This window comes from Neopelma chrysocephalum, unplaced genomic scaffold, assembly GCF_003984885.1.
Source record: "Neopelma chrysocephalum unplaced genomic scaffold, ASM398488v2 Primary Assembly neopelma1_77, whole genome shotgun sequence".
Classification (NCBI taxonomy): domain Eukaryota; kingdom Metazoa; phylum Chordata; class Aves; order Passeriformes; family Pipridae; genus Neopelma; species Neopelma chrysocephalum.
Genome location: NW_020897738.1, coordinates 6,024,222 through 6,039,751, shown reverse-complemented (window position 1 = coordinate 6,039,751; position 15,530 = coordinate 6,024,222). Strand labels below are relative to the sequence as shown.

The 15,530-nt window shown below is 42.8% G+C and overlaps 1 protein-coding gene across 1 annotated transcript in view; it reads right to left on the bottom strand.

Moving 5' to 3' along the window:
* The window catches only part of ADGRD1 (adhesion G protein-coupled receptor D1), a 139,978-nt gene that overhangs the window by 39,403 nt on the left and 85,045 nt on the right, over window positions 1–15,530 (bottom strand). The window contains exons 16-17 of the mRNA XM_027689655.1: window positions 4,711–4,814; window positions 1,742–1,853 (exon numbers count right to left, since the gene is read on the bottom strand). Coding sequence (XP_027545456.1) covers window positions 1,742–1,853; window positions 4,711–4,814 — 216 coding nt within the window. The remainder of the gene's footprint in view (window positions 1–1,741; window positions 1,854–4,710; window positions 4,815–15,530) is intronic.

Here is a 15,530-nt window from a genome sequence, read left to right as displayed (position 1 = left end):
GTGTCCTCACTCCTTCAGGACCCACCTGAATGTTAAGCAGCAAAAGAGCATGAACTTCGTTTTACAAAGTGCTTTTAGATCCTCAAGTAATAATAGCCTATGCAAAACCAGACATAATTGTAATTTATAAACTTAACAGAATTTCAAGGGATCCCATTTGAGCTGAATATAAATTTAGGTAGCTGTTGCATTGGCAAAATGAAGAATGTGCAAACCTCATCTTGACTTGCACTGAGAATAAACAGAAGAAAAAAAAGATTAATAGAAGCCAGTCACTGCTTCTGAAAAGTAATATGGAGCAACAGCTGGGCACCAAACTAGCCAAGTTGTGATCATTACAAAAACAGAGCACATTGGAAGTTTATTGTAAAATCAGATTTTGTTTCTGCTTTTCAGGTGGGACTTTCCACCAACAGACCTTATGTTACTTTAAATTGCATTTTTTAAACACAACAGTGGAAAGAAATTGGTTTTACTGGTATGTAATACTGTTAACTTGGCCCATTTGTCTCAATCTAACCCAGCTGTTTTAGATGCCAGTTTTAATGGTTTAGATCCTGGTACTCTGCATGAGGAATTCCCACCTGCAGCAGCAGATCCATAAAATCAATCTGTAATTTCGAGTTCCAATCTATGTGATCAGGCAGAAAAAAGCCCATACATGCACAGAGCTTAAGTACCATGTGAGCAATATGAAGGTGTTGTTGCTTAAGTGGCTGCCTTAGATGGCCAGAGAAATATATACGTGTTTTACAATATCTTGGATTTAACTTGGATTAAACTCTTACATGGTGATACTTAGTGCTTTCTGTCACCTCTGGCTAATTAAACAATAGTTGCTTTACCTTTGGCATTGTTTATTACACAAATTCTACTTAAAAATCATCTAAATCTACAGAGTGTAGATCATCGTCAATAAATCTGCTATTCAGAAAAACAGTGTTTTCTACCCCACAAAAAAAACTTTCTGAGCAAAAAACAAAGAACTTCTGTTTTGCCCTTCAACGCAGTAGAAGATATTGCCAAAGCTCAATCAGAAAGCTCATTACCTTCCATCAAGGATCAGAAGATTTATAATGTGGGGGATAGAAAAAAAGAGGCAAAAATGCACCAGAGCAGAGAGCAGACAATTAAAAGAAACCAACACCCCCACCAGAAAATAAAAACCACAAAACCTAACCAAACCAACCCAAATACAAATACCCTATTTAAACACAGAAGATATACAATATTCTCCATTAGAGAATTCCTAAAGTTTTAAGTGGGTGAGAGAAAGCTCAAGCCACGTCAGGCAGAATCAGCCATGACATTTAAAAACACACTGAGGTGTTCTCCATTTCTACAGTGATTTTCCCATTTGATGGGTGCATGTTGCTTTTGGTTTGACAAACACCCAGGTATGGCCAGATACCACGACAACACGGTTTGGGTGCACAAAATAATAGTCTATGCAAAACCAGACATAATTGTTATTTATAAACTTAACAGAATTTCAAGGGATCCCATTTGAGCTGAATATAAATTTAGGTAGCTGTTGCATTGGCAAAATGAAGGATGTGCAGATCTCATCTTGACTTGCACTGGGAATAAACAGAATTAAAAAAAGATTAATGCCTTCCAGTGTTGCAGGAAGGCATCTTTTGGCTTAAGGCACGTCAAAAACAGGAGATCTCACATGGAAGATGCTTTCTCGCACGTGGCACTCATTCCAAACAAAATTATTTTTCTTCTTGGGACTTACAGTTCCAGGGGTGAACTGGAAGCTGGTGAGGAGCAGGATCTGGGCCACCAGGACAGCAAAGGACAGGTTGGCGTGGATGTGGTAGCGCTGGTTGCGGATGGTGCTGACAGACCTGGCAGGAGGCAGAAACACATCTGAATAAAACAGCATTGCCAGAAGCATTCCAAGAATATATTTATGATTTATCAGCAAGCATTTAGATTGACTCCTGCTTATTGGTTTTGGTGGGGTTATGATGATGTCTTCTGAGCTCTCCTTCCACCAGGATGGAGTGGTACCTGAGTGGTTGCTTTAATATTCTGCTGCTGTCCTGAAGGCAGCAGAAAGATTGATTTGCACATGAAAAAGCTCTGTTTGTGACTAGTGGCAGAATATCTTGAATGGTGCTGTGCTACTGAGGAGGTCAGACCTGCACCTCACAGAAAGCACACTGCACCTTGCACCATTCAGCCCACACTGTGCCACAGAATTCCTGGATTTATTTTGCTGGTATTTGCCTGTGTGAGAAATAAGGGAATGTGAAAAGACCTTTGTTATGATTTTGGCTTATACTATTATCAGCTTCTGAGCACAGGAACTATAGCTCCATATGCAGATGGGCAGTGCCTATCTTGACAGAGACCTGACAGTGATTACAACATCATTTGAACACATCGCTCTTGGCTTTGCAAAAAACAGATGGAACTCTGACAAGAACATGCTTTCCTGGAAGTCTTCTGACCTCGTGTTTCTGTTCTCATCCAGAAATAGGAAACAAAAAACAAAAACACTGATCTGAACATCTCAGGCCTTTCCCACAATTTAATTCTTCGCTTTAAAAAGCAGTATTGGTGATAACAGGTCAATATTTCCATCCCTGCTGCCTGCCAGCCCCCACCAGCAGTTTTAACCATCTCAGGACACCCAGGCCGCTGGCGATGGGAACTGTTGTGTGCTTCCTCCACTCAACTCCACGCACTCCCATCCTTTTGTTGTGTCACACTGGATGGGGGTGACTCCTGCAGCCACTGTGTGTGTCCCTGCAGCAGAGTGACATGGACTGGACGATGCAGACCATGGTTGTGTCAGCCCTGCCCTTCCAGCACTGCTCCGTTGGAAGAGAACGAAGAGGGAAATGACGAGAAGTATCCGTGTCCTAAAAGGAATCCAATGAGCCAGGATGTGCTGCCTGGTGCCAGTGGCTTTCTAATAAAGAGCTTCTCGTGGTGGCAGGCTGGGGCAGTGTTCCCCAGGAGGGGAGCAGGACTGCCTGCCCTCCCGGGAACCGCCCGGCGCTGCCGGTAACGCGGAGCAGCGAAGAACTTGCCAGATTCTTGTCCGCTTACGTTACGGTCATCTAACACCACATTGCAAAATTTCGCCTCAGCTGTTTAACGAGACCCTGCTCTCCAGTGAAAACCTAATCAAATTATTTCTGATTGGCAGTTTGAAGGATCCCGTGTGTAGGTGGGGTGCTTTAACCCCGGGACAGTCAGCTGGCCCCAAGCTCTCCTCTTGTCCAAAAGTCTTCTCTTTGCCTCCAGTTTCTTGAGGAGTTTTCAGCCCTGCTGCAGCAACACCACCTCCTTTTACTCCCTTTTTCCTTTCTGAACGTTATAACATCCAATTTTGCACTCAGACAAAAGTGGAGCAGATCATTCCCCTCAGCCTAAACATGCCAACAGCGCAGTGCCAGATAGGCAGACGTTGGACTTATTTGGAGTGGATTTTGCCACACGTTACACACTTAATCCAAGTATGACCAACACAGATCTTGAGACTTGGAAATAATACGGGATTTGGAACAAACGAACACTGCAATCAGTTTACTGTTTTACAGCAAGTCCTTTTCCCTAGAAACTGGCCTCTTCACGGGATGTTCAAAATACATTCTTAGGCACAGAAATCAAAAGTTGAACTCCTGAGTAGGAAGAATATGGTTTAGTGTGTGAAAGGAGACAAAGAATCCCATTCCTTGCTGCTCAACCACTCTGCTGCACAACCTCAGACAAGTTGCTTCACCCTTTGTCATGTTTTCTGCTTTTTATTTAGAAACAAACCTCTACGAAATCTTCTTTCTTGGAAATGTTTGTATCAAGGCCAGCTGGGCCTCAAACTCAGTTATCACTATTGGAAAATAAACAGGCATAAAGACCCTGAGTGCCCTGTAGCAGAAGCATTCCAGTGCAAAGAGCCCTCGAAGGGCTTGCCCTGTTCCAGGCAGGAGGCCTGCAGAGATCCAGAGGTTTTAAACACGAGCCGTGGAGCGAATTTCACACTGCTTACAGTGTCCTTCATCCTCCTAAAACAACACATTAGATAACCAGCCTAATGGAGCACAGCAACTCGAAAATAAATGTGGCTTGTATGATGTAATTGTGTACATGTTGCACGAAACAAAAGGCAGGCAGCTCTAATGTTGACTGAGACTTCCTTTCTGGGCATTCCTTTATAAACACGTCGCCTTCCAGCCCAAGGCAGCTGAAGAGCAGACAGAAGGACTGACTGTACACTCCAAGCAACCCAAAGATGAGGGTAAGGGGGGCAGAGGGGGTGATCCTGCAGTTCTTGCCCATATTGTACTTGCTTTGAGCTCCCAACCAAGTCATCCATGCTTTGAGCTCCCAACCAACTCTCCGTGTTTTTCTAAAGTTCAGGAGTCTTGCAAGGAGGCTACTGCCTCCTTGCAAGACTCCTGAACTGTAGAAAAACTTGGAGAGTTTAAAAAAAAAAAAATCTAAAAATCCCTCAAGGGATGGAAATTGCTTGCTATGTAAAGACCATCCCATTTCAGGAAATGAAAGTAATTTAGAAATAACCAACCAACTGTTACAAATACATGTGCAGAATCCAATTAAGGGAGGTTGTAGAATTAATAGCCTTTGTTTTATCCTGAGCACCTGAAGGGATCCCACTCAGTGGCCTGAAATGCTCCGCTTCCCTTCCTGTGTGATAAGCTGCTCAGCGGGTATTAATTTAAAATTACTCACGACAATATAGCAAATGTGACCAGCGTGATCGTCAGGCAGAAGATGGACAGAGCACAGCCAATGTAAGTGATGGAGGAGAGGGCCACCTGGTGTTCTCTTGCTAGCTGCACACAAAGGAAAAAAAAAAAAAAGAACAAAAACGAAATAACAGCTATTAATTGATTTATCACACCGCAGAACCACGGGTCAGCGTTTCCTCCTCCAGCCATTCGTGAGGAAGCTGTTCACAGTCGTTCCCTGCTGTTGCTAGAGGGGGAAATGAGGAGCCAGCTCCAAACTCAGTCACACAGCCAGGGGATCCACGTGCCCGTGGCATTTAGCTCCCTCTTTTATTTCCTGAACCAGGTTTTCCTCGGCACAAGCTGGAGTTTCTCTGCTGCTGCAGCAGTTCATTGGGCTCACAGGCAGTGTCAGGGATGGGATCTGTCACAGGTAATGCTCTCACACTGCAATAATTTACATCGCTGTGCAAATACCAGAAGTGCTTCACAGCAGTGAGAACTGACAAACCCAGATAAGCCATAAATCACAGGCCATTTATAGCCCGCTCGTTTTGTTTAATTGTATCACGTTTTCAGTGGCTTTTGAAGAGCTGGACTGACATCTACAGAATGGAAAACCCCAGAAAAGACCCAGCATGAGCAGTAGGAATGCAAACCTCTCCTCTCAGCCTCTCTTTTTATCTACAGGCACCTTTTGTAGAAGTAATTCGATTTTCATGAACATTTAAACTGTAACTCCCCAGTGCTCTCCACTAGGATCTGTGTTAAACCTGGATAGAGTCAATGCTGGAGGGACAGCATGGTTTGGTCATTCATCTTAAATTAATCAGAGATAGTGTTTTAATTTTCCATGCAAATTCTCATAAAAGAATGACAAAAAAAAACCCCACCCAACAAAGGGAGCCAGGAAGTATTAATATATAATAAGTAGAACAGAGCTAGGCAGGAAAAGGTTTTCTCATCTCAGAAGAATTTTCAAACATTTTTCCTGACTTGAATTTGGATAGAGTTGACATTTTCATAAACTGAACATAAACTGGGGGTGGGGGGAATATGTAGTCAATCAAAAAGTTTTAATTTTGATGCTTGAAATACTATGTTTTAATTTGAATCTCTGTTCACCATAAATTAAATTCCTAGCTGAAAACTCATTCAAAATATTTACTTATTAGAAAAAATACTGAAAGGAACAATATCTTGTCCAACTTTTTTACAGAAACTTTTATCTAATGAAAACTAATCCTTTCTCACATGTTTGGGATTTGCTATTGTTTTCCACAGGCACAATAAAAATTTCCCTCCCAAACAAAGTATTTCATTAGAGATTATCAAACCCAAGCAGCCCCACCAATAAACTTCCCATTAAAATTCCTTTTAAAGGAGAGAAACAACGTGCCATGTAGTTATGAGGAAACAGAAACACAGACAAAAAGATGTGTTGCATATATACATTTTTCCTGCAATTATCTGCCAACAGAACCAACCCATGTACAGTAAGTTTTACAGCAGAATAACTTGTGGCTCACTCAGCAATCTGAGAACTATTAAGGGATGCAGCAGCAGCATTGGAAGACAACTGTTGCTATGGTGTTACAGTTCCTAGGAAATATGATGCAGCTCTTGAGTGGTTTTTCCTCTTCCAGCCAAAGGCACATTTCTTATCCCTGACTCGGACAGCATCAATTAAAGAAACAAAAGGGTTCTGTGTGCTGGACCAGCTTAAAAGCTCCATATAATTCCTACAGAAAAGATCCTATCATCTCTCATTCCTCAGAGAAGCCATGTATAGCCATTCTTCAGAGAGTATTCCTGAAATAGGAATAATCTTTGTGGTAAATTGAGCAGTTTAGAAGTGATTTCCTCATCAGGGATATTCATGTCCAGAATGGATGGACCTTATTTCCTGATATCTCAGACACACATCCTTTTCTCTGGCTACAGGTGGTTTGCAATTCTACAGAAGGAGGAGGAGGGGAGCAGAGGAAGCTTTCACAGCTTCAAATCACTCTGAAATCAGTGCTTCTCAGCAGTTCAAAGCTTTCCTTCACTCCTCTCACTCCTAAACTCCTGCAGCCAGAAAATGTTCCCTGGGGAGGTCAGAGCTGCTCAGTTCTCATTCAGGTTTGCAGAGATCTGTCACAGTGTTTGCACTGGCAGAGGATCTGCAAAGGGAAAATCATATACAAATACAGAAGATACAGAGGAGCAAACCAGTGGAAACTGGCAAAAATCATGGAATCCCAGAATGGTCTGGTTGGAAGGGACCTTAAAGCTCACCCAGTCCCATCCCCTGCCGTGGGCAGGGACACCTTCCACTATCCCAGGTTGCTCCAAGCCCTGTCCAACCTGGCCTTGGACACTTCCAGGGATCCAGGGGCAGCCACAGCTTCTCTGGGCAACCTGTGCCAGGGCCTCCCCACCCTCACAGGGAAGAATTTCTTCCTAATATCTAATCCAAATCGACTCTGTGTGAAGCCATTCCCCCTTGTCCTGTCACTCCGGGCCCTTGTAAATGGTCTTTCTCCATCTTTCTTGTAGCCCCTTCAGGTACTGGAAGGCCTCAATTAGGTCACCCTGGAGCCTTCTCTAGGCTGAACAATCCCAGTTCTCTTAGCCTTTACTCATAGGAGAGGGGCTTAATCCCTCTAAAAATCCAAGTCTTTGTTTTTTTCCACAGTAATACAAGAGAAGATGGTGATCACACAAACATCTTTTTCTCACTAATTTCTATCAAAACTAACGTGCCTCTAAGACAATCTTTCTCTGGGTTTTAGCTCAGTCTTTCTCCAAAAACCCCTGCAGGGCAAGACATGATGAGAATCAAGTTCTCCCAAATGGAGCCTCTATTACTTAGAAACAAAAAAAAAGGGGGGAGGGGAAATCTCTTAACAATAAAATGTAGAAGATTCTCTGAAACATAAAATAACCCACACAGGGCCCTGCATCTGCATCTGGAAATTGCTCTTACTCTATTAAACACAACCAGAATCTGATGATGCTTTAAGGATGATGCTCTTAAATCAATACCAACATCAGTGTGGTGGGGCAGAAAGCCTGTAGTTAGCTTGCAACCTTTTTTCTATCATTATTAAGGAACCAGTGGAGCCTGTGATAGCTGTTCTCAAACTGAGCTCTCGGGCTGGAGAGGTCCAAGAGGGGGTCCCTGTTCACAGCAGCCAGTGAAACCAGCTCCTTCCTGTGGATAATGTGAATTCCAGGGGGAAGGATACAGCAGGAAAAGAAGGCCTGGGATTATTTCCAGCCTTGTTTCAGGGATATGGTGCAGGAGAGAGGAGAACCTGTGTTTAAGATATCAGATCTCTACTAACTCCCCACAGCCCAGCTGTCACAGCACACGTGTGCAGTGCTCCCACTGCAAGGGATAATAAGCAGCATTTTGTTACAAGTACCTGGGTCCTCAAAGTGTTGTTGTGAATCATCAATTAAGAAACAATTTCCTACAAATTCCAGTGCTCTGATACGGGCTGATTTCATCTTACCTCAGCTTGTCTTTTTGAAAGTTTTCAGCCTTCCTGCGTGATGTGGAATATAAAACAGTAATTTGGGATGATCTTACAGTCAGCACAAAAATGCTAATCAGGCTGTAATGTTATTATTAAAGAAAATAGCATGAAAAAGTTCCAAATGAAACATTGAGCAATCTGTGAAGTAGTCCCACGAGCCTGATTCTCACACTTGTCCCAATCCACATTAAATTATTCTTTTCTCCCAACAGGTTTTGCTTCTTTGGTGTTTATACGGTCATTCTCTTACTCTGCAGCGAGCTGAAAAGCCAGGAAACGAGCTCATACAGCCCCGAGTGTTAGTAATCACAAACACTAAAAGACAGATGTTTCTTAGCTCCAGCTTCGACAAAGTCAATTCAAAAATTCCTGCCTCACATAACACTCCCACCCTTTTGGTTGAGGCTGTAACACCCTTTACCTTGCAAGTGTTGCTGACAGCATGGGCAAAGAGCTGGTGGTTTCAGCAGACCCACCCAGCTGTGGTATTACAGCCCATTGTCTCAGCCTTGTTCTCCCTTGTAAAAGAAGTCAGTGCGTTGCTCAACACTTTTTATTTTTTGGAAACTCACAGGCAACCGGATGGCCTGAGAAACGATCCTGGAAAGACACCAGCTCAGCCTCCAAATGTATATTTTGCATTTCTGATGCTGTTCGTGGTGACATCTGACGCCTCTGTTTAAACAGAGCTGCGCGGGGAGATGAAAATATATTATTATAATGGGATGGTGCTTTTCATCTCTGGGAAAGGTCAGTTCAGGCTGAAAGGTTATTCAGTAGGTTCTATATCTAGATCAGAAAATCTAGTTGTTTATGTAAGGTTACTGAGTGACTGTACATAGACCCCAGCACACCAACCCACCACAAAGGTAGATGGGCTACAGGAACACAACTCAGCAAGTTCTCAGCTCAGAGCATCTTCCTGGGCCACACAGGGCCCTCTGCTCAATGTGCCCTTCCTCTGTGTGACATTTGCACCCTTGTCCCTCTTGCTCATTTTTCACCTCTCAGTCAGTTGACCACAACTTTTCTGCTTTGCAAAGGGTGTACTTTGGGCTTCCTCCAAAGAAAGGGACATTTTGGGGAAGTGCTAGCCTAAAATTTTCTTCTTCACATGCTGCAAAACATCCCTCTGTGTCCGCCTTTAAAAGCAACACGTCAGACAAAGGGCTGAGTTCAAACACTTGAAACCAAGGTTTGTCACAGCTGATCCTGAAAGGGTTTTTCCCTATACCAAATTACAGCTTGGCCATTTAGGCACTAAAAGCAGTAATTTCACCCTCTAAACTACTTTAGAAATCTCCTTTCTGAAAAGCAATTCATCTTCTTCTTGAAAAAGACAAGTTCTTGAACCAAAAAATGTTTTACAGACTTAAAAAAAAAAAAAAAGAGTCCTGCAAGCTAAGGATTATATCATACCTTCCATTTGTATTTTAGTGCTACTTACTGGTAGAACTCAGAATATATCATTGCATATGCCTATATGGTGCATACATTTTATAAAAACAAAGTTATTTGTTTGCTGGTAGAAATGTAAGACACGACATTTGCATTTTGCCCTAAGTCCAAATATAGGAGTGAGTTATATTTTAATGTCCCTTTTGGTCAGTTTTCCATTTCACAGGATCATTCCCACCATGACATTATGAGGAGGGGTGGTTTTCACCCTGTTTATCCAACTGACAAATCTGCCACGAGCTGACCAGCCTCTGGCCTGGGCTGAAATCCACCCTCAGACCCTTCTTGTGCAAAGGTTGAACAACCTCTTCTGAGACATTTCCTGGGGGGAGGAAAGGGGCGAAAAATCAAGGCTCAGCCAGTGCTATTGGAGCTGCACCTTTAAAATGCAATCTGAATCCAATTAAGAAAAGGATGAATAATTAACTTTGGCAGCCTGAGTGTCTCAGAGACATTAAAATGCTGGCCTCGGCTGATGAAGCTAATGGTTTTAATTGCCTCCAGAAAGGCTGCTGGAATTCAGCTTCAGTCCAGAGAGGCCTTTATTTATATGTTAAATAATAATAAAAATACAAATCCCTGTTTTCCTTCAGCTTGCCAAGCACTTTGTTAGGTACATAACATTATGGCTTCTCCAAATTAACATCTGTGTTGAGTTCAGGAGGCTCAATCTACTCCCTGACGCCACAGAAATGATTTTGGTGGGGCCATCCCTAATGGCACTGCACAACCACTACTCACAGAAAGGGAAGTCTACCTTGATGCAGAAACTTCTTTTCTCAAGTCACAACGTGTCAGATACTGCAAGCTGGAAGAAAAAAGGCCTCTGAGAGTCACACTTTGCGGTGCAATCATCTTTATCAGCCATTTCCAGCAGAATTGCTTTTGAATTCCCATTCTCTATTAACTCCCCAACTCCTAGGGATCTGCAGTAAAGTGCTACAGAGGGGGCTTTTCAGGATGACAGGCACGTTTTCCTCCAGCCAGCCCAGCCCGGTGCTGCTTATTTAAAACTTTTCGCTGCCGCGCGACAAATACAGAATTTTCCAAACATCTCTGCCAAGATATTAATTAGAATTTTAAAAGCCCCCATCATTTTTCTGAGCAAGATGTCATCAAACAGTAGGTAATCCTCTCATTACAGATCTCACACAGCAAGTTCTTGGTTCAAATGAAGCTTGAAGGAAGCGTGGCAGGGAGGGAGGACTCAAGTGGTGAAGCTGTATCAGATTATAAATAAAGTTGGGGGATCAGAAAAGCAGGCATTTTCAAGTTCTTCGTATCTGTTAGTGCAAAAAAAAAAAAAAGCAGTGTGGGTTTTCTGCCTTCATTTATAGGCCTAATACTGGCAGTGTTCCTCCAGAAATGTTAAACGCTGCAGTTACAGCAGATTATCCCCAGCGACACCCAAGGAGCTGCTTTTGCCCATACACCTGAGACTTGGACATCTGTTCTCTGCCTTCTGTTCCAGCCAGAGCAGGCTCAGCCTGTTCTCCAATTAACAGCCAAAACAAAGTCCATCAGGGAGAGCTACGAGAAGGATCAAACCCAGCAGGGCTCCCGCAGGGTCCTGCAGGCAGAGAAACGATGGTCTCCTGCCAGACTGGGTGTGAGACTGTTCAGAGCAGTTGAGGTTAATTAAATACCCAGCTCCCAGTAAAATTCTACAAAAATAGATATGTCTCCCTTTGACTCAGAAGGGTCTTTTTGGATTCAGGGCTGTGGATAACTGAGTTTTGCACTGCAGCCCAGCAGCAACAGGTACTCAGCCCTGAACTTCCCCTACACCACACTTTGGGGAGAAAGGGCATGAAAAGGCCAATACAGGAGACAGACTGAACTCAAGAGCACAGAATGACTAAATTTAAAAATATTCAACAGAGAACAGTGATGGATAAAGGTGCAGTATCATGACTTTTTTATACTGCACGGGGAAATCCTTTAGTCAGCAAGAAGAACTGGCTGCCAAGTGGTTCAATGCTTTCATTTCCACCATGGAAAGGAAGTCTATGCTATTTTGCTAAGTATTCTGATTAAAATAGAATATTCTGTCGTGCTTCTTGAACAAAGGAGTTCTTTTGACCATTGTAACACTCTTAAATATTTGTGCTCTTCCAAAACAAAAAGTCATTTTTTATTCTCCTCTGCTGAGTGAAATTCAGTAACTGCCAAACAATTCTCTAAGGGATTTGAGGGGTTTAGTATCCTGCAGCACCAGTCCAACTTTTTACATGTAATTCTGTGGGATTAAGGACAAGGAAGGTGTCTCCTATTTCCTCCCATCAAAATCAACGGAGCTGTACTGGCACAGGAGTGGAACAGCAAAAGAATGAACAATTGCTCTGAGTTAAAAATCAAGACTATTGCTCAATTTTCAGGAAAGATGAGCATGGGTATAGCAAGGACAAAAGAAATATGATGCACAATCACACTGTGAACACATCAGAGAGAAGTGCTCCTCCATGGGGACAACTTCCACTGCAATAAAATGGAGGGGGAAGTGGAGAGAGTGAGAAAGAGCAAAGAAAGTTTACAAAGCAATACTAGAATAAACAGTCAGGCTGATTTGTCTTTGTTCATCTGATGGGTAAGGGCTGTCTGAACTGTCTGTAGAGATCTCTCCAGCTAAACAAACTGTCAATGGTAATAAACAAGGACCAAAGAAATCAAAATGCCTATCCAATTTTTAAATATGCAACACAAAAGAAAAATCACTGGGCTAAGGCATTATTCTTTTTATGTTTCCAGCAATGAAAAGCGTGCTGAGAAAAGTAATTACATTAAAATTACAAAACAGCAGAAATCAGGGAGTGCCACATTATTTCCATTTCATTGTCCTATTAGAGAATGTAGCTGGCTGAAAATTTTAAGAAAAAGGGTTATCACTTCAGACTGCTATTTTATTGCACCCAGAGTTCAATGTTTGATTAATAACTGCAATATTAGATTTAGGAAACAATGCTCCAAACTTATAAATTACACACCTATCCCCCGTATTTTTAAAGCATTCACAATATTAGGACATTTTCAAACCCTCCTTTATAAACAGCAATTGATGCATTTTGTTCTCAGTCAGCCCTCTGTTATCAAAACCTGCTGTCAAACTCAGCTATAACGGTGAAAAATAAAATAAAAGCACACATATTGCCCCAAAGAAGAAACTTGGGATACCTTTCTTTTTGTAAATAGAACCTCACAGCTAAATCCCCAAGCCTTTTCAAAATCCTGGGCTCCCTGAAGATGCTAAAGATGGGTTGTCTCTGCAGCTCCATCTGCAAGATCAGATGTTTTTAAATATTTTTCCCTTTACAAATATTGCTCTGCTTTCAAACCTGCTGGTGAGGGGCTTGTACTATACTGATTGATCCTCTCTTCTGAATTATGAGCAGGAGCTACAAATGGGATAAAACCCAAAGTCATTTCTAGCTTTAGAAATGCAGAAAATGTGTTCAAAACCCCAAACAATTTCTACCACAGATTGTATGACACTATAACTTCACTGGAAATGTCCATCCACATGTGAACTTTATAGTAGTAATTTTTATACTCTCACCATTGGAAAAGACAGAAAGAGGAAAAAAAAAACAGGGCAAAAGGACAATTTAAGAGAATGGTCTGGGAGTCATAAATATTTCAGTTGTGTCCTGCATGGGCCCCTTGGGGGAAGTGGACCCAAGCTTGGAGCTCTATTTCCTGTGGGAGACAATGATTCCCCTTTAGGAGGATATTTGAACTCTGGGTCCCCAGGTGTCCACCATCCTTTTGCTGCAATGACATTTATGTGGCAGATGGTACAAATAGCCTGGCATGCCTTGGAGTTGTTGGATCACTATAAAAATAAAAACTGCCAGATGGCTGGCATGTTCCTTGGCAGGAGCACAGGGCCCCACTGAGCGATGAGGGGAAGTAAAGCTGCCCAAAATGAAATAGTAGCATCCGAATTTTCTTTGAAGTGCTTTTGAGATGAGGCTTGCTCCGAGTTGGGTTTGATTCCTGCTGTCCAGGAAGTCCCTTGAGCCATCCCTCTGTCTGTCTGGGCCAAGAGGAGTGTTGCTCGTGCTCCCAGTGTCACCCATCCCTCCTGCCCCAGGAATGGGACCTCTCCACCAGCCTTTTCCCCTCCAGCCAGAGGTTCCAGGGGGTGCTGGGTGCAGGAGGAGGTGTTGCAGGTTGAGATCTCCCCAGGCTCTGTGCCACTGGAGGGGATCTCTCCTCTCCCACCCTCTGCTGCTCCTGTCCAGGTTCAGGCACAGCAGAAGTACCACAGTGCCACAAGAAAACCACCCCAGGGAGCACATCACCCTGGGTCCCTTCTGCTGGGGCTTCCTCCAGAAGAAGCAAACATAAACCAGTGTAAACACACGTCCAGCTAAAGGGATTATTTATTTTTCTTGCCACAGCTGTATTAGTGCCCCAGTGTCTCCCTAAGCACTGCAGGGTGCTGGCAGCACAGGTCTGTTCTGGCTGCACCAGATGAAGGAAAAACTGGAACACTGGTCTGTGGATCAAGGAAAGAGAAGGACAGACATGAAGCCCCAAGAGTGCAGCTTAAGCAATGGTTTGCTGGGAGGGACTTCACTCTCCCTCAGGTTCCCCCATCAGAAAGAGAAGCTTGATCAGAGCAATGAGTTTCCCAGAGGAGGGTGCACAGATCAGCCAATATCACACCTACTCTGAACATCCCACTGACACTTGTTGGGAAGATGCAGTTGAATAATTCTCCATCTTACTGACTTGATCAGAGTTGTGAAAAGAGTTCTCAACCAAGCTTCCAAACACTGATTGTGTGGTGACCTTAATTACATCCATGCAACTCCACGAAAACAATGAAGGGCTGAACACGTCCCTTCAGAAACATTCCACTAGTCTTTGGTCACATTTTACCTTCAATCAACTTATTTGTTTGGTTAAACCAGCTCACGACCATCAATCTCCAAAATTCAAAATAAATGTTACAATTCCTCAAGTGAAAACCAACAAGACAAATGAATCTCAGCGAGCAAGAATTCGGGCCAGGCGTGATACAGACATAACAGCAGAGTGATAAAACACAAATAATTCCAGCATTCCATGGGGGCCAATTCATCAGCAGGCTAACAGGTCAGTGCCAGGCTGACATCTGAGCACCACATGGTTGTAAGTTTTTCCAAGATGGTTATTTCATTCCCGAAATAAACTTGTTACAACTGCTAATCCCCTGCATCCCTGAAAGCAGCTCAACATCACACATGTACCCCGAGCTCATCAGCAGCATTGTTCATGCCCTTCTTTCACAATCACCACGACTCCAGGGTTTTCAAGCTCTTGCTGAAATGAATATAAAATCTGGAGTGGTGTTCAACTACATTTGTGATCAGTTTTAACTAATTCACAACATTTAAAGTCCTTCTTCACATATCCTGGTGTACAGCCCACAGGTATGAGAGTGAAGGTTCATTTTGTCCATTTAAGTTAAAATTCCAGAATTTAAATTTTTTTCTTTGTGACCGCTCTCTTTCAATTTCTTTCCCTGAATATTGGAATAAAACCACTTTTTCATCTCAGCAGATTTTCAGCCTCTGGAGATTACTTCCAGCTGGCATACAATAGAACAGTGACTGAAATAATCTCACCTATTTTGAGTCAAGATCAAGAAGAAAAATCAAGAACTCACAGTTTGTTCCTAAGAACTTTCTTGCATTTCTATGCTCCCTGGAAATTAGACCCACCTGACACTTTGTGCCATAAACATCTAACAATTCAGCATCCCTCAGCTCACAGCATTTCAAGTACTCAAGAGAAAGCACCATCAGATGCAGGATATCCTACAGTTTTCTTCCTGTGAGTGTCTCACCGA